The sequence below is a fragment of the Epinephelus moara genome, chromosome 21 (genome assembly GCF_006386435.1).
Source record: "Epinephelus moara isolate mb chromosome 21, YSFRI_EMoa_1.0, whole genome shotgun sequence".
In the NCBI taxonomy this organism is placed as follows: Eukaryota; Metazoa; Chordata; class Actinopteri; order Perciformes; family Serranidae; genus Epinephelus; species Epinephelus moara.
In genome coordinates this window covers 33,626,154-33,646,008 of record NC_065526.1, presented here as the reverse complement: position 1 = coordinate 33,646,008, position 19,855 = coordinate 33,626,154, and the positions used below count along the sequence as shown (strand labels likewise).

At 39.2% G+C, this 19,855-nt stretch overlaps 1 protein-coding gene across 3 annotated transcripts in view; it reads left to right on the top strand.

Moving 5' to 3' along the window:
* Nucleotides 1-19,855, top strand: part of astn1 (astrotactin 1) — a 605,257-nt gene that overhangs the window by 521,231 nt on the left and 64,171 nt on the right. For all 3 annotated transcript variants that reach the window (XM_050074592.1, XM_050074591.1, XM_050074590.1), the window contains exons 18-20: nt 10,714-10,991; nt 14,186-14,319; nt 14,883-15,034. In XM_050074592.1, coding sequence (XP_049930549.1) covers nt 10,714-10,991; nt 14,186-14,319; nt 14,883-15,034 — 564 coding nt within the window. The remainder of the gene's footprint in view (nt 1-10,713; nt 10,992-14,185; nt 14,320-14,882; nt 15,035-19,855) is intronic.

Genomic DNA, 19,855 nt, shown 5'->3' with positions numbered 1-19,855 from the left:
GGGAGGAAATGGTAGATGGAGAGGTATTATATGAATCTGAATAGCTCTGAGCTCCATCTGTTGTGTATGATGAGTCATTCCACTTGGTACAGCACGGGTCAAAGCGGCACCAAATCCCCAGCTTCATACAGACACACACACACACACACACACACACAAACAAACCCTTGGATTAACACATATCCTAATACATGTTCATGCTGCAAGTTTCCCATCATGCATCTGTCCTGTGTCTACAGTTTAGTGACGCCTATTAGGTCTCAGCTGGTATCAAAGATTGGTTCTCAGGGCATATCCAAGCCTTCTGTTGTGATGAATATCTGAAAATGTTAACTCTCACCACTACTACAGCTTTACTTTACAGTGTTAAAAGAGTACTCCAAAGATGTAGCATTGAACTCCTATAATGTTTTCGGACTCATTTAAAAATAGGATTGAAATCAGTGCAGCAGAATCAGAGATATTGTCTTTTTTTAAGCACGCATTCTTCTTACTTGTCAAAACCTGTTGCCTACATTACCCAGGCCCCAAAGAACAGTGCAAGATTTAAAGCCAATTTTACATAGTGGCCAGATGTGGAATTACAACATACTGGTCCATCATGTGATACCATGGGGCCCAAAAAGACTTTTTCCCATAGGCGTACATTGTCAAAGAGATGTCTGTAAATTGGTGGATACGTTTTTTTGAGCATCTCAACCAGGGTTGGGTACCAAAATCGGGTGCCGTTTCCATATGTCCAGTACCTAAATGGTGAATGGACTGCACTTGTATAGCGCTTTTCTAGTCTTCTGACCACTCAAAGCGCTTTAACACTACAGGTCACATTCACTCATTCACACACACATTCACACACTGATGGCAGAGGCTACCATACAAGGTGCCACCTGCTACTCAGTAACAATTCACACGCACTCACACATCGAAGGAACAGTCATCAGGAGCAATTTGGGGTTCAGTATCTTGCCCAAGGATACTTCAACATGCGGACTGGAGGAGCCGAGGATCGAACTGACTATTCTCAGAGTAGTGGATGACCCTCTCTGAGCCACAGCCAGTCAAAACATAAAACTGAGAGATCTGGGGAATTTCATACTGCAGAAATAGAGCTTTTTTTGGCTTCCTGCACCACTGAGCAACTTTCTTAGGAGTGAATGATACTCAATCTCCAACACTGTATCCAGTTCTCTTTATTGAATAACCCACAATTCAACTCCATCACTCTGTTCTATCAGAGATTTGGGTGTGTTATGCTAGCAGTGGCTAATGTAGCCTTGAGCTGCTTTTGTCAAGCAGGTATGAGGAGCAGGCTACAGAGGTCCGGTAACCTTCCTGTTTTCTTACTCCACATCCACAGATTTTTCTCATTTACAAACTCGTCTTCGGTCCGAGTTAATGCAGACTCAAGTGACATCACATGACATAATTTATCATACTTAACCCAGCTGCCCCTGGAGCTACAAAATACTTTATACAACTTTTTCCACATAGACAGTAGTAATTTCCAACACCTGTAAAGGGACATAGCTGTATGAAATTGGTGGAGTTCCCCTTTAGAGATTACTGTTTCTAAATCGCCATGGCAAAACTAACCATTAACTTCACCCTTATCTCTAAAATTTCATAAACCTAAACCAAGTCCTGAATTCAAGCTAAACATAATCTGGAAACTGCATCAGCTGTTTTTTTTTTTTGTTTTTTTTTTTACTACTTGCGGAGCTTTAAAATACGAAGTCTTATAAAGATGTTATTAGCCATTGCCGTCTTATACACCAGCAGACACAGAAGCAAGACAAATGTAAGTCTGTCTTCACTGTCCTGTTAGCTCATTTTTGGGCACCACCAGCCCCTAAGAAAACCTGGCTCTTATGCTGCTACATGTTCAACTCCCTTCAGTGACTAGTCACTAACTTTGTCTGTCTGCTCATTGGTACTGGCCAAGTATCTTGGTTTGGTTTACTGGTTTATTAGAGTTTAGCACTTAAAAAGTTCTCTCTTAAACTTGTTTGCATTCTGTTTTTGAAAGCAGCTGACTGCTGCTGTGGAAAACATGACTGATGGGAGCCGAGTTAGAGAGCCGTAAATCCAAAACAATTAGCCAAATGATATGAAATAGTGTTGTAAAGCTGAGTAGAACTTCAAAGGTGGATTCATCTCTTCAAGTAACACCTCTCACATTGCAAGTAATCATTGGGCATTAGCTGATGTGAAAAATATTGAATAGAGGAGCTTTAATCTTAACTTTCATGTAAATATTAAGCTACAGCTTCAATGCAAAACCCAAGGTTCAGGCACAACTTTACCTCTTTAAGAAGTAAGGACTGACCAAAAACCCTTTACAGCACTTTTATAACTGAAATATGTTTACACAAGCATAAAAGTATTACACGCTCAAGCTCACATAGGCTCACAAAAAAAACTCTGTGCTCAAACCCCTTTGGTCATAAAGAGATCATATTTGCTAGTGACCCGCAAAGATTGGTTCCAAAATTATATTTCTGGAAGTACAGTACAAAGCAAAGGAGGAGGATATGGAGGTTGTTTTTCTGTATCTTGTCTTGTCAAGTATATGTTTCATTTAATGAGCTTGGTGTTTGTATTTATGTGTGTGTGTTTTTTCGAGGTTTATTCTCTTCAAAGCGATTTACTGATAGTCATTAGGCACCCCTAAAAGCGTGTGTGTGTTTGTGTGCGTGGGTTGAAGTTGACGGCAGTTTACAGGTAGATGCTTAGATAACCATGTGAATTCACCTTGTAGACTTTAAGAGAGCTAAAGAATGACAGAAGAAAAAAGGTGGAAATGAGAAAGTGAGTTAAAGTGACTAATAGGGAGAATGCAAAAGCAGAGAAAGTGCTGGGAAATGTGATAGAAGAGAGAATGGTTTTCTTGTTTTTAGTAGGGAGGTGCAGAAAAGAAATGTTATATTACAGCTCTCCTCCCCCACACCTACCACACATGTATTTGCATTGTGAAAATAGGTGTGACCGTGCTTTTTACTGGGGGAAGAGAGAGAATTGGAGAGAGGCGATGCTGTTAAAAGAGACAAAGAAAGACTGAGAATGACAAAAGGAGAAAAATGTTAGGAGAAGTCCAAAGAAGAAGATGGTGCTCTCTTGTTTTCTTTTGTGTGACAGAAAAATACAGCATGAGTATTAGAGAAAATAACATTCTTACCTCGCAGCAACAACCCATTCAGAGTAGTTGGGACTGAGACATCCATACAGTACAAAGGAAACCATATTATCCTTCACCAACATGCACACATACCCCTTAACACATCACATCTAGCTTTCCTGTACAAAAAGATTTATGTCCATTTAAAGGCTGGATGAGTAGCCCCTTTTTTTATTTGGGATTCCTGGTATGATTGTAGAAAGACTTAATAGGCCACTTATCAGGTGATGGACAAATGCTAAGTATCACCTCAAGACGAGCGTTATCACATAAATTGATATTCATAAAACAGTACAGCAGCCTGTCAAGAAGTAAACATTCATTAAGCAGCTACTGACCCCAGGAGTTTGATACTCCACCAGCTCTCTAGCAGAGGAGCTGGCTGGGGGAGTGTAAAGTGACTCTCGATGTGTTTTTGTGACACTCTAAGTGGTCAAGAGAGGCTTTTCACTGAATGTTCTGGAGGGCCATTTTCTCTCGATGATGGAGGGAACAACAGTCATGTGCAAAACAACAGCAATTGTGTCCATTTATGAGAAAAATAGAAACACAAGTAGTAACTTGTGTGTTATTACTGAATGGTGTTAACAAGTTACAATTAAATAAAGTAATATCCAGTGTTTGTAGTGTTACCTTGTTTTGCCGAATTACAGAAAATGACAAAGTTTTATTTTTTGTTACAAATGCAGATCATGCCAAGGACCTTGAGAGCAACAATGTTACAAAACTAACATCTGTATCACTACAATCCCTGTCTGGGATCTTCCTCTTAAAAGATAAACAAAAAAAACAAAAAAAACATTGATTTTCCTACGAAAAGTAATACACCCAAATTTGTACATATTTTACGTAATCATGAGCTAGTAATTCGAGCATTACCCAGGTATTTTGGAAGGCTGCCATCACTTGACAAATGTGCTGATGGGAGTAAACGAAGCGGTCCTGAGCAGTCTGGTAAGGAGGCAGGTTGGGATGGTAGATGGGTCAAAAAACCACAGACTTTCCCCCGGGACTTTTCCCCAGTAGGCGCATGTTTGGAACCATGTAAATTTTGAGTGAACTTTCAGTCATAACAAGGTATACCCTCAACCTGTTTCTTTTCCATAACCTAACCATAGTAGGGGGTTGTCTCTTCATGTGCTTTTGACTCTTTGTGTCTGTGGTGGCAGCATTAATAAATACAAAAATGCGGAAGTAAAGCATGTAGTTCGAGTAACAGCCCGGGAGAGCAAGCATAACATTGTCGGGTGACATGTTTGGCATCATTTCCCTCGTGGTGGCATTTCGCTGCAGGAAGAGGAAGAATATCTAGGCACTGGTTAGATGGAGGGAGGTTTAGCACAGTGCTTTTACACATACTACATATAGTGTTTTGATGCAAAGCTGGTTGAAAATCAGCAAAGTATCCCTTAGCTATGCATATTTAAGGGCGGTGAAGCTTGAGTGACAGGCTGTTTGTGAGGCATTGCTACACGCTGAGTCAGTTCCACCCCTCTCTCCTCCACATCCCTCATTCTTGTCCGAACATGGTCACTTCTGGCTCCAAAAACCAAGATAGCTGCGGCCAAAATGCTGAACTTCTAGCTTCAAAACGGGAGTCCATAGACCAGCAGGTGACATAATGATGGTCATGTCCATTATTTTTATGGTCATACCAGACCAAGTGAAGTTGTAGTTGTAGTATATGCTTTAGCATATGTCTTTTGAGTTCAACTATTGGTTTTTAAGTGAATTAATGAGCAATTTCTTCTTTAAGAGCTTTGACTACATACATAATACATCTATGCTATGTAATTACCCTAAGTTCTACCCTAAGTCACTTGTAGGGGGCCAAGTGTGATAATATGCCGTTGCGTATGTTTGGCCATCAGGTGTCTTCAGGCCTGGCTGCTCGTCTATTTTAATATCCCCCCGTGGTCCCAGCTGACACTGAACTAAACCAAAACTAAACTGAACTAATCATTGCCAATCTTCTTGCCCTAAAAGGCACCCAGCTGTCCTAATATAACTGCCACATTTAATTTCCATCTGCCAGGAGGTGGCAAGTGAAGATAGAATGATGAGAGCTGATTAGTGGGAAGTGAGCCAGTTTGACAGGGATAGATTAAAGTTTGGCTGGTCAGGAGTGCAAGGACATTGACATCCTTGGCAACATACCGATGAATAAGTCTGTGAATGCAAATATTTTGTGCACATGCATCCGTACACTCACACAATCACACAGCCGGGTTTTAGACTGGTTTCCTTTCTTCCTAGGTGTTTTCTCATTGATTTAGTTCTACCCACCCACTTACACAAACACAAGCCCTAATCTTCTTTTTTATTGCCTTTGATTAGTCAGGCAGAGTCACGGCCTACAAAGTGCCTCTACTTAGACATTTTATGCTCGCACACGCACACACCAACACCGCCCAGAGGTCAAGATGTGTGAACGTCCAGACTTTGATTTCGTTCTCCCCTGATGTGACTCGCCCCTCTATCAGACCTCATTTACCTGCACATTCCACTGATTGGTAAAGGCTTATCTGTCGATTTGTCTCAGTGATCCAATCACAGGGCCTCGAAGCTGCTATCATTGTCAAGGACATGAACAAGATGCACACGCATGCAAAGAGGCTCACAACCAGAAAGGGAATAACAAATTATTTTTATTATCTTGTATGTTCTGATTATGTTGTATGTGTATACAGATATACACCTATACGTGCACAAATACAGCTATTTATTTGGTTTCCAGTCCATTAATGGATCCTGAGGCAGTGGTGTGATCAAAGGAGACTTCCATTTATTACACCTGACTGTAAAAAGGTAGCTTTGGTAGTTTTCACTCTGGACCCTATTTAACAAAGTGTCAAAGTGACTTATGGGAACATGTATTTTTTAATCAGCCCAGTATTGACTGGGAAGGTTGCAGATTTTTATTCTTGTCTGACAAAGGTGTCAGCAATGAAAACATTATGAAAAGGATCCCTACAGAGATAGACCTTTTTGTTAGAGAGTGAGATCCTCACCAGACTCCATTTGTACAAACAATAATTTTATCATGATGAAACGCACGTCATTCAAAGTCAACAGAATGAAAATAAAACTAGCAAAAGTCATCTTGGTTCTTGTTTCCACTGTTCCAGCAATCACCTCCTCTGGTTTGGTTGAAATAAAGCCTTAACTGACCCATTTAGATGTGAAAATATGCTGGCTCTATACACAATAAAACAACTATTTATTTATATGGAGTGTGGTGTGTTTGGCGATGGTGATTTTCAGGCTGTTTCTGGTTAAACAAAAGGGATGTTACTCTTTAACAAAATGGTCTATCTCTGTAGGGATCATTCCAATAATGTTGTCAGACACTTAGAATAACAATCTGAGCCTGTCAGTGGCAAAGAAACACTTTTAGTGGACGTACATTGTCCAAAATGTCCTAACTGGTTACTTTACAGCCTGTTTCACAGCAGCTCCCTCACTTAATACTGGACCCGTTTCAAAAATCGTTGTTCCCATTTGTCACATAGACACACACACGCACACACACACACACAAAATGGGAAAATAGGGTCAAGGTTGAAAAATTCTGAAATTACCCTTTACATTTCCCAGGTTGGTTGTAATTTGTCTTTGTTTAGCATATCAGATATTTGTAGGTTATTCTGTGCTCCTGCTTCTCCCATGTGACATTTATTAGAATTTTTCTTTCATCTGTACTTGGTCTGGTCTAATAGTTAATTTATATAATGGGCCAAGGTGCACCATGGTCTCTGTAGCATACTGATATGAACCTTTGGTTTGTGTTGCTGATTTGTTGGTGTTCTTTGAGTGGCACCGTTTTCTTGGCTTCATTTCTGGTATATCCTTTGCCTTTTTTGGTGCTTTTGGGGACCGTTCCAGGCCGCCAACGTGTGCTTGGCTCAGGGTCTCGCTTTCTTTTTGTTACATTCCATGAGCCTGTTTTTTTCCCCAAAATGTAAGTCCCACAGATCTGACCCAGGGGCTTAAATATGAATGGGTTAGAAGCTTGCTTTTTCTGTTTTTTCCTACAAAGAAACAAAAACTTATGCCATTCCAATATTTTAGAGACACTATAAACATATACAAACTAAGCACATAGGGGCTTTAAGTGCTAATTTCGTTCTTACTGCCTCTTCACTTTGTTTGAAATATCGTCTTACTTGTAAAGTAGAGCTCTTTACAGTCATAACAGGAGTATCATCAGTTAATTCAACCTCAGGCAACCTGAATCACCTCACTGTCAAAGGAATTATACTGTATTTTGCGTGTTTCTTTTTATAGACTCTAAAGAAACTTTATAACCCATTACTCAGCTGAATTGAACTTACTGGAACTTGTTCATTATGACATGACTTGGAAAACCTGTAAAACGGAATGACTCAGTAGGTGTCAGACAAAACAAAGTGCGTACATCTCAGAGATGTGTGGGAGATAAAGTGTAATTAACAAGGTGTTTAATTACCAAAACACACACAAAAGTAAACACTGAATATTGTTATTGTAGTACTTAGATTCTTAATCTCTTTTTAATGACAAGTCAGTTAGTATACATACACACACACACACACACACACACACACAATACCTGTAAGCATTTAAATACGCTCATTATGAAACTCCATGGAGATATTCTGATGCTGCCTTTCTGTCTTTTCTTTGTTGCCTGCTTAGTTGTGTTGTTATCGTCAAAGTCAAACAGAAGTGTATTGTTTCTACTAAATTGTTAAGTGCAAAAAATAATGTACAAAAGTGTTTGGCCTTAAAAAAGCTGGGCGGGGGTGTTAATGTGGGTGTATGAGAAATGGAGTTTGTTTTTAGGTATCAAGTGTGAGGATTTGTATGTTTATCCCAACTTACATAAGTAGAATAACCTTTTTTTCAGATGACTCCTCTTCTTACAAACCTTACAGCTCAAAATACACTGATACCAAAAGGTTTCACAAACAATACATCTGTTCCATCGAATGAAAAGAAAACTAAAGTGCAAAAGATCACCTCAAAGGAGTTACAAAACAAAAAGTAAATATTTAAGCACAGGAATTATTCATATTATATTCAGCTTTCATTCTTGTGCACATGTGTTGGTCCCTGAACTCGTGTGCTCGCCCATGGCTCATAAACCTGAGCTGTATTCCATCAAAGGCAGCTCGCACAACGAGCCTATTCCCTAATTGGTGCTTGAGCTTTTAAATTGCCTGTGTTTTCTCACAGCCAAGCAAGTCTCCCAAAATGGTAATCTGAGCAATTCCCCCTTTTAAAAGAGAGAAATAGCGTCAAAGTTCGGCATTAAGCATGTTTTCCTGTCTCAATGCTCTCTAGGTTCCCTTGCAAGTGTACGTCCCACTCTGCCTCAAGCGAAATAACATTTTATGGGGAGTATTTGATTTGCATTATACAAAAGTTAAACTCAACAAACTTTTCCCAAAGGGTAATAAAAAGTGCCACCAGGTTCCCGATAAAGGTCTTTGACCAAAACTTTGCATCTCTAATAAAGTCAGTGCTAATGGTGTGTGGGAGCTTTACTTTCACATGATTTCTCTTCCTATGTATGGAAGGCCATTTCCGCCAGTGTAATGAAAAAAAATGTCCTATAAGTCATTATAATGTGAAAATTTCTCCAAAAAATGACCAAGTATCCCAAAATAACAAGCAGTTATCTCAAAATAATGAAGTACTCATCTTAGAATAATGACCTAATATCTCAAAATAGAGGAAGTTTCTCATTATTTTGAGATCAGTTTTTTTTTTTCAGCTTTTCATTTTTTGACATATTTATTCATAATTTTTGAGAAAGTTTCTCATTATTTTGAGATAATTAAGTCATTAATTTGCAAGTCATTATTTTGAAATGAGTAAGTTTTATTTGTGATAAACTCTCATTATTTTGAGATGCTTAGTCATACTGTTGAGATATTTATTTTAGTTTCACATATTAACTCATTATTTTTGAGAAGTTAAGTAATTCATTGTTTTGCGTTGCCAAGTCATTAGCTTGAATTGAATGAGGGGTTTTTTTGCTGAGAAAGTTTCTCATTATTTTGAGATGCTAAGTCAATGTTTTTGAGATAAATAAGCCATTATTTGGGGATATTAAGTCATTATTGTGAGATAAGTAATTTTTTTGAGAGATTTGATTTGAGAGTTTCTAATTATTTTGCGTCATTATTTTGAGATAAGTACAGTGGGGTTTTTTTTGTTTGTTTTTTATCTGAGAAAGATTCTTATTATTTAAAGATACTAAGTCACTAACCTAAAATAAGTAAATCATTATTTTTGCTATACCAAGTCATTATTTTGAGATAAGTAATTTTTAAGTAACACTTTAAAAAAAAATTTTTTTTGACATATTAGCTCATTATTTTTGGGAATGTTTCTTATTATTTTGAGATAGGTAAGTCATGATTTTGAGATGAGTAATTTTTTTTCTCAAGAAAGTCTCTCATTGTTTTTATGTATTAATTCATTGTTATAAGAAAGTTTGTCATCATTTTTATATAAGTAAGTCATTATTTTTGAGAGATAAGGGGTTTTTGTTTTGCTTTTTTTTGTTTTGTTTTGTTTTGGGGGGTTTTTGGTGTTTGTGTTTTTGGTGAGAAAGTTTCTCATTATTTTGAGATGCTAAGATGAGTAATTATTTAGCAATATTAAGTCATTCTTGTGAGATAAGTAATTTTTGAGAAAGCTTAATGATTTTGACATACTTCATTCTTTTGAAGTATTTTTATTATAATAATAATATTATTATTATTATTTTCTCATCATAATCACTCCCAGAATCTTTTTTAAATCACTCATATGGTAATGAGCATACATACCTTTGCACCTGTCCAGCAACTGTGTAAAAAAAAAAAAACAAATATGAAAGCTAGGCTTGCTGTGTTGTGGAGTAAAAAGTATCGTCCCACCATATATTTCTGTGTTTACTAAAATAAAAATAGGCACATTTGTGTGCAACCTATCGTAAGAAAAAAGCAAGGGAGAGACCCTGGCTTCATCTTACTGGTTTATCCTGCATCTGTCTCAGTTTCTTGATGTTTTAAAGAGTTAAATCAAGCATCCTAAACTGAGCAGAAGAAATAAATCATTAAGGTCAATAACAGCCTGTAACAGCAAAGTCACATTAATACAATCTAAATGTTTCATTGTTCAGTACAGGCCTTCTCATTCACCTTCTTTGCTGGAGGGAACACTGAGCTCTTTGTAGCTGTAGCAAATATTTACACCCCTGCTCATGTATTCTGCCTGTGATGTAGAAAAGCTAAAAAGCCTCCAGATTGGAGATATGGGAACACATTAATGCTTTGTAGTTTTGCCATGTTGCTACAGAGGAACAAAAATATTCTCTCAGTTCAGTTTTCTTTCATTCCCTTACTCCCTAATCTCATTATTAGGAACATGTGACTTCATCTATCTAGTTTATATATGTGAGTAACAATATCATAAAGCTGCTTTTGCGTCTTTAAAGCACTTTGTAATTATGTCTGGAAACACAATCAAGTGAAGCGCTAACCAACCAATTTCCTTTCTATCAGGTAACTCACCTTCAGAGGAGTCCGAGGAGCGCGACAAGGAACCGAGGACGCTGACCTACCCTGCGTACATCGCCAGTCTGCTGGACACAGGTGCAAAGCGCATGGCGGCCGGCGTTCGCATGGACTGCAACAGCCAAGGCCAGTGTCCACGCTCCTGTCACCTCTGCCACATGAGCCCGAGGGTGGTGCAAGGGAGGCAGCAGTCCGAGCCTGTCCTGCTGCAGATCACCAAGGCCGCGCCCATCTATGAACTGGTGTCCAACAACGAGACCTACCAGGTGTGTAGTGTTTATTCTTAATTATCTGGGACTGTCTAATATTTGAAAGCACCAGTCTCTTACAGAATCCATCCCACATTTCTGAGATACCCTCAAAATTGGTGGCTGCATCTTCTCTTATCCTTTTTGACTGGATTACACATTTCCTGTGAAACATTAAAGGAAACATTTATTGTCTAATGCCCTAGAATGTAAACTTTTCCACCATTTCCTCATCTAAGCTAACTTCACTTGCAGCTCATATCACAAAATAAAAAATCCCAGCCTCCATATGTTTGTGACTTTATGTGGGCGATCCATCAGAGCTGATAAACCCCGCAGTTTCGTTATGAAAGAGGTTACAGAAACAGAGAAGTCTTTTCCTCTTGGGGTATATTGCCTTACTCTGCAGGCGGCATGCTGTGCTGTACTGCCGTACTGTGCTGTGACTTATTTGACTCCATCGATACTGTGCAGTACGTCGTTACCTCTTCTACTCCTCCAGCAGGAAGAGAGGTCGATCCGGTGCTTTCCATGCTCCTGGGGGGTCACACTTTCATCACAAGTTCAGCCGGATACAGCCGCTGTTATTGACAAAAGCTGTTTGGAGGTTGCTCGTGTTTGACTGTGCAACTGGCGGTATAGACACGATGCACAGGAAACATTTAGAATATTTATTTATTTTTTTTTTTTTGTTAAAGCTTACACGTGTCATTATAACATATAACTACTGGGAGTATGTATATAGCCATCTCTGATCAACTGATATGAGGTTTATTTTGTTAAAAGAGCGCTAGTTTTGCTTACCTAGCAGTAAAACAACAATTCAAAAACAATCTCAACAGATCGTGAACGTTATGCTGTCTGTAACATCATCCAGCATGACTGCTTTGGTGATGGGTCAGTGACGGTCTGGGGAAGCATATGCTTGGAGGGTTATACAGACCTCCATGTCATAGCCAGTGGTACCCTGACTGCTGTTAAGTACCAGGATGAAATCCTCAGATCGATTGTTAGACCTTACACCGGTGCAGTGGGCCCTGGCTTCCTCCTGGTGCAGGACAATGCCCGGCCTCATGTAGCCATAGTGTGTAGGCAGTTCCTGGATGACAAAGGCATTGATGCCATTGACTGGTCCTCTCGTTCCTCTGACCTGAATCCAATTGAGCACCTATAGGATGTTATGTATCGGTGCATCCAACGCTGCTAAGTACCGCCAGACTGTCCAGGAGCGCACTGATAGCCAGATCCAAGTTTGGAGGGGGAGATCCTCCAGGACACCATCTGCCGACTCATCAGGAGCATGCCTAGACATTGTTGGGAGTGTATCCAAGCACGGGGGGGCATACACACTACTGAGGCACATTATGAGATGCCGTGATAAAATTCACGCAAGTCGGATCAGCCTGTGCGTCAACTCAACTGTATATGAGAATGCCAGATGTACAGCTGCATATCAAATCTACAAGTACAAGTCAAACCTACAAGTACAAATACTTTTGTGCCTCATTTCATGCTTCCTCCTGAATAGTCAGTGGAGATGCTCAGATTAACACATTATTTGACTATAAAAAATCTCAATTCACTATCCAATCACGGAGACAAAATATTTGTACTTTTAGGTTTGATTTGTACTCATAGATTTTATTTGTAGCTGGAAACCTGTTATAATCAAATATAGCCGATGTATCACAGCTTGTTCCACGTGGGATGTATTAAATTACTGTATCGTAAACATTGACTGTAAATTGTCAGGTCGTTTTCTTTAAGTCACCGGCATGACACATGCTTCGGCGTTTTGGCTCTCTTACTCTCTTCTTTGTCTCTCACTCTCCAAGAGACACACATGAGGAAAGTCCCATAAACATGATATGTCGCACCAACTCCTCTGCCCATCCAGCATTTTAGTTCTCTACGGTAGTTTAGAGGAAATATCGAGATATATATCGTGTATCGCGATTTAGCATAAAAATATCACCATATTTTTTTCAACCCGTATCACCCAGCCCTGAACTAAGCACATACAGTTAAGTCCTATGTGAAGTTTGTTCACCCATAAACAGATTTGTAACTGCAAAATGCTTTTTTATAACAATAAACCTTGTGCAAATCTTCTTTTTGCACTCTGACATTGGAAATTTTTTGTGCAAATCTTTTTTTTATTTGTGAGCAAATGTTATTCACAGCTACAGATCTACAATAGGCTTTAAATATTTTTTATACACATCCAGACATTTGAATTCTTTTGATCAAAACATTTTTACACATGTCTTCACACATTCAGATATGGTTATACACAGCTGGTTCCCTGTGGAGTTTTAGACCTCTAGTACAGTAGCGAGTCCTTGTTCTGTTTGTTTCGTGCACGCCCACAACGCGATGCCAATGCGAATGTTTTCACACCACTCCACTGATCTGCAGGTGAAGGTAACACACCGAGATATGCTGCAATGCACCAACAAAGACAGGGGAGATGAAAAACTGGGAGCTAGTAAACATGGATATACACAATGCTGGATTTTAAAAAACGTATAAAACCAGCAGTGCAAATGTTTTATGAGAGAGGAAACACATGTAACACATTTGTTAGAGCTCAAAGACACATACAATGTGTTTTGGTGAGGAACATCAAATGTAAACGTAACTTTTGTTTGTTTACAAGAAAACACCAGAGGGCCCCTTTAATATCATGGCCAATGTGTGCATAATGTCCTGTAGCAACGGGTGTTAATGCACTGTACTTGCCCCATGTGTAGTTTCCATCCCTGACAGTGGGTAAAGAGGAGTCTGGATGGACATGCATCTCAGATTTAACCAGAGGGCTCTGTTGAACACCACCAGTTCTCTCCTGTCTATAGGATTTTTTTTTAAATAACATAAAATATTGAATAGCAAGTTATAACATGGGAAATGGTGTCCAAGGAATGTCTCAGGTTAAGGCATGGACCATAAAGTTGATACCCCCTCACCTTATTTCCTTTTATCTCTCTACTTTTACTTATCCAGAAAAGTCTCAAACGCCCCAAAATAATGAAAAACATGGGAAATGATTAAAGGAAAGATTTTTTAATATCCTCATTTGAACTAAAAGCTAATATAAAAGAGTTGATGTGGGAATCCAATTTCCCACTTACTATTTACATTCCGTACATTACGTTCCAATATGACGTGCTTTGAATTTAGGTTTGTTTTTGTCTGTCTCTCTCTTTTTGTAGGCTCTTCAGGAGGCGATGATGAGCATGCTGTGGTGTTCGGGGAAAGGTGATGTAATCGATGACTGGTGTCGGTGTGATTCCAGCGCTTTTGGCACAGACGGACTGCCCACCTGCGCCCCACTTCCCCAACCTATGTTAGTAACTTAGAACAATATTACCTCCAAACACATACCATCCATCATTTTACTGGCAGAAATCTATCTCATGCTGCAGTAATCTCAAGTAAATTGCCATAGGGATACATGTGTACACAGAATTTTATTGCGACTAAGTATTACAGCCACGGATGGATTACTGAATATTACATGTCTGTGCCCAGGGGCCCATTGTCTTATAATATATCCATGATTATCCCGGCCATTGATTTATTGCTCTTGTCCGTTTTGGGAGTGCTAATCAATGAAATGCGCTGCCGCATTGATTGGAAAGCATTAAAATCTCTGTACACAGGGGTCTCAGTGCTACATAGCTTTAGATCACAGCTCCAGAGTAAGCCAAGTCAGACATCAGGGGATAAATGGCTATATTTTCTGTTGACAGAAGTGTTTTTGACATCGCAGGATGTGTTTTCATTGGGTTGCAGTTTTGCAGAACGCAAGGGATGATGTTAGCTGTCAATTACAGTAATGAGACCAGTTTGCTGACAACATCTTTCACTCAGCGGCGTGGTTTTGCATCTCTGTCACTGTGTTGCCAGGCTGAAACTGTCTTACACCTACGAGCCCAGCAGCTCATTGGTCATCATGGAGTGGAACCACACGGAGCCACCAATCGGCGTGCGGATCGTCGATTACCTCATTAGCCAGGAGAAGGTGACAGAGAGGACCGACCACTCCAAAGTTGAGACAGGTACGTCGGCCCAGAACTGCCCACATCAAGAGTTTGGCTATTGATGATAAACAAGCATCAACAGTTGGAACGTTGTGAAACAGGCTTATGTTGCCAGGCAACCAGTGATGCCAGCTTAAGTGGTGGTTAGTGAAACAAATGAAGTCATAAATATGTGTATTCTAGACTACCTAGATTTGCTTTAGATATTCAAAAACTCGACCATCCACTCGCTGGCGCTTGCAGTGAGCAAGTGCAAAAGAGGTTGTTCTCTTGGAATGGTGTCATTTGGTGTCTCAGCTCACTCCCTGTGTTTTCAGTACTTACTGAACCAGCAAGAGGGACTGTTGATGTTTTGGATGTGTACCACTTTGAGATGGGTAATGAGTAAGTAAGTTGGCCTGGCTTTGTATGGGCAGCTGTTGGCCAGTGTTCATTATTTATGCTGGCTCAAACCATAAACCCGCCAATTTGTCAGTACCATGTGGCCACATAAGCTTAATTTGTTTTATCTAGTCTACCACCTGGAAGAAATCTCGCTCCAAAGGTGAAAAAGGAGGGTTTTCATTATACTGCACATCTGCAGTTTGCAACAATGGCTCACTACATGGTATCAACCTTTTGTTATCATAGGAGAAGCTTGGAACTTTAACTTTTGTGTGTGCCCTGAGGTTTGGGAAACACATCACTTCATTTGTTTTAAGGCCTATTTTAGTTGTAGTTTTTAAGGCCTCCACAAGATGGTGTACACCAGTAATAATAATACTGTAGTATTTATTTACAGTATTTAGTTTGTTGATCAGACTGAATTCCTCTTTGCGTCTTCACACTGATTTCATAAAACAATCAATGTACTGTATTTATATATGCATTGTTATCTAATGTACTTCTGTAGATGCATTCACTGTTGCACAGGAGTCTTGCAATCTTTTAAACTGGTAATGACAAATTAACCATATGACAGTATGATGTTCATTTACACCTATGTGTTCCTCACTGTAATTGACAACACATCAAAACCAAAGTGTTAAAAATGTTACAGTAAAAGTTCTTTGCTTTTTTTTCAAGCATCTTTTCAAAGGCTTTTAAATTTTCTCACAGTTTAATCCATATGGATTCAATGATTTGCTTATTAAGGTATGTTTTCCCTCATGTTTCCACTAAAAGGAGGAAATCATATAAGCAGCCCCGGGAGCAGCAGGAGCGTGTGCAGCTCTGTCATCCATAACAGAGCGAGCAGCTTATTTGGCTCGAGCTACATGAGCGGAAGCTGGCAAAAACAGGGGCAGTTTATTTAAGCAGTAATGACCCAATCCATAACGGAGACTGTTACAGTTCCCTCTGAGTACCAAAGTTTGTTGTAGCTTAATGAGAGAATAAACTGTATTAGTCAGAACAGTGAGGGTCATTAATCAATGCAGAGGACTCAGATGGGAGAGGAGAGCAGGTGAGCACTTTCTTAATTAGTGCTGTTATAGTGAAAATGAGCTATAGGTTGAGTAGTAATGTTCTTTTTAGCTGTGAGGGGTTATATATTCTTTTAAACTTTGTACCATATATTAAAGTGTTTATTTAAGTCAGAATTTTGGAGCTCCAGCTGCCAACAAAAGACACAAACCACTCGTTCTATAGGAAAGGACTAAACTAATGCATGTCAATGGTTCTGTGTAAACCCTGCATACACATAAGGGAAAGAGGGGTTCTTGAATCCTGCAAAATCTTGAATTTTGCCCAGTACAGCAGTGGAGATGCTCATTTCTTGGATGTTACCGAATGAAAAGTAGTTACAGTACTTTTACTGCTGAGAGACAAAAACAGGCATAATATTCTCAGTCATTTTGACTGTGCGGTCACAGTATTTGTAGTAAGTTTGTAACATGTAACCTGCTCTATCATTCACTAAACATTCATAAATCTGAAATGATGTGAACTGTGCTGCATACTGTAATATGCATGGTGGAATAACTACACATCAACCTGAACGCAGCCTGACATGACATCCTGCTGTGTGTGAGCAGATTGCCCCCTACTGATAACACATTTAAGAGGGTGCAACAACAGGTGTGGTTGGGGCTTTTGTTAGTGCTTCTGTCACCTGGCCAAAAGTATGTTGAACCCCTGACTTGCACCCAGGTTCTTAAGTCTTGTGGAAAGCTTTCCCAGAATATTGGAGGCTCTTTGGCAGCCCAAGGCCCACGGTATGACCCAGGGAGATTATGTAATGTATGAGTTAACAAAACTGTGCCAAACGTTGGCTGAGCATTGCTATGGAGGCTCATTATTAATGTTGAATGATGTTTTGATGTATTATTAGGTCCTGCAGTAGGTATCAGCAGTTGTGTAATGTAACTAAGTACATTTACTCAAGTACTGTACTTAAGTACAAATTTTACTTACTTTACTTATACTTTTACTCCATTTCAGTGGGAAATATTGTACCTTTTACTTCACTACATTTATCTGATAGCTTTAGTTACTAGATACTTGGAAAAAACAAATTCAGAAGTTTATAAAATATGATGTTTAGTTATTAGTTCATCTTCCCAACAAGTCCACTAAAACAATGAGTCAATTAGCTGATTGATAGAAAATTAATTGGCAGCTTTTTTAATACATATTTAAGTCATTTTCTTTTCTTTTCTTTTTTTAGAGATGTGTTTTTTGGGTTGTTGTTTTTTTTGTTTGTTTTTGTTTTTCCACTTTTCATTCTGTAAGTGCATTTTCCTGATTATACTTACTTTTACTTAAACTTTTACTGACTGGGTATTTTGACAGTGTGGTATTTGTACTTTTACTTAAGTAAAGGAACTGAATACTTCCTCATCTGCTGGGCATCAGGCGGGGGAGAAGTCAACATCCATCATAATATGAGTAATAATGAAATAGTCGGCGGCTAATATAATGTCAGCTACCTGATGAAAACCAGACAGACTAAAATTTTGTAATCCAATGCACCTGTCACACATTCAGGTGTGCAGCCACTTTGTATGCCACTAACAGCCGTGGCCAGAGGTATTATGCTTTCTGGTTTTTCGTATGTATGTCAGATTCTCGTGAACTAGATATCTCAAGAAGGCCCTCAGAGAATTTCTTTATATTTGGCACAAACATCCACTCAGAATGAACTGATTAGAAATTGGTCACTATGAAAGGTCACTTTGACCTCAAAAAACCTGTTTTGGCCATCATTCAAGAATACCTATGCTAATTATGACAAAATGTCACATAAATGTCCCATACGATAAAATTATGAGGTTGTATCCAAAAAGGTCAAAGGTCAACTTCACAGCAACATCACAATGCTGCGGAGACACTTTTCTGGCCATTGCTCAATGCTGTAATTTAGGAATAGAAGGGGAGATATTTGGTCAGATACTGAATTGGTGACACTAATCTTGGGTGTCCATCTTGAAACTGTGCTCATTGTATAGATCAGCTTTGCTGCTGGGTTGAAGATGTGCATGTTTTAGAATATGTTGAGTCTTTGCAGAAACATTCATATTAAGGCATAATGGTACACTGTGGGCTCGATCTCCTGCCTAGACATCAATACAAAGTCAGGTGTTTATTGCAAATAAAACACAACTTGTAATAGTAAATACATTTTGTTGGATATTCCCCCATTTGATAGAGATTCAGTAGTTTGTTTTCAGTTTTTGTGTAAATTTTTCCCTAGAGGCATTTTTGAATGGCAGGCCTGGATTTTAGTGTGTAAGGCCTGTGCTGTTTTACAGTGCTGAAGCACACCCAACAGATTTCAGAGACAACATTATTATTTATTCTTACGCACCATGTCACTGCGTGGCTTGGTTAGCCTTCTTTGGGGCCCCAGGACAAAAATAAGTTGCTGTTAACTCCCTGCACCTCTTCCTCACTGCCCTTGTGTACAGTATTCCTGTTCTGGAATATCATCATATGTCAACTTTTGTTTTTTGATTGAACAAAAAGTATTGTAGAAGCACAGAAAACTTGATTTTCACACAGGGACTTCCTTCAGGGTTAGGCCTCATGATCAGGTTTTAAAGGCATCACCTACAGGAACATATCATGTCAGCTGAGACTGTGCTTTAGTGTTTCCGAACAAAACTGAAGTTACAAACATATTCCCACATGAAACCTGGGGCTTTTGTGGCCCCTGGAGATGTGAGGCCCCTTTGCCAGAGTGGTAATCCAGCTTTACTGTCAATAGTCTTATGCTGGAGCAAAGACATGGAAAGTGCACCATCAGTGGAACTTCAGTGCTAATGTATGGTGACTCCAGGAAGACAACGGCAACTTTAATGCAAGGGGAGCGTTTTGACGAGCAACAATGAAATATCGCTTTAATGGCAAATGTGACCTTTCAGTTGCTGTTTTGGAATTTTGGAACATAATTTCTTCCTGTGCCCTTTGAACAAATTGTCTGTGTCAGCTCACCATTACCACTGTGTTCCATGGCCTAACAAAACAAATGTTTGTCCCATCCCCTAATCTGTGCTGTCAGAGCGATAAACAGAGAAGATGAAAACGGTGGATGCTCAAGTATCCGGCATGACTTTCTGTGGTTGAGAGAGCATTTTGGGGCTGCAGTGGCTTGATATAATGTTTACTTAGACTCGAAGTTCAAACAAAGTTCTTATCGGGCCACAGAGTCAATCTTTCAGGCATCAGAATAGTACTTTGGTACAACATCAAAGTTTACAGTTTTTGGAAAGAGTTAATCATGATCAGACATATTGAAAGAAACATAATTTCTTCATGACGCAAGAGGAACTGCTGCAATCTCAAGTACAGATTAAGTCATTTTAGCTAAAATGACCTGCTGATGTCTCTTTGCTGTTATCAGTAAGTGGTTGATACAGA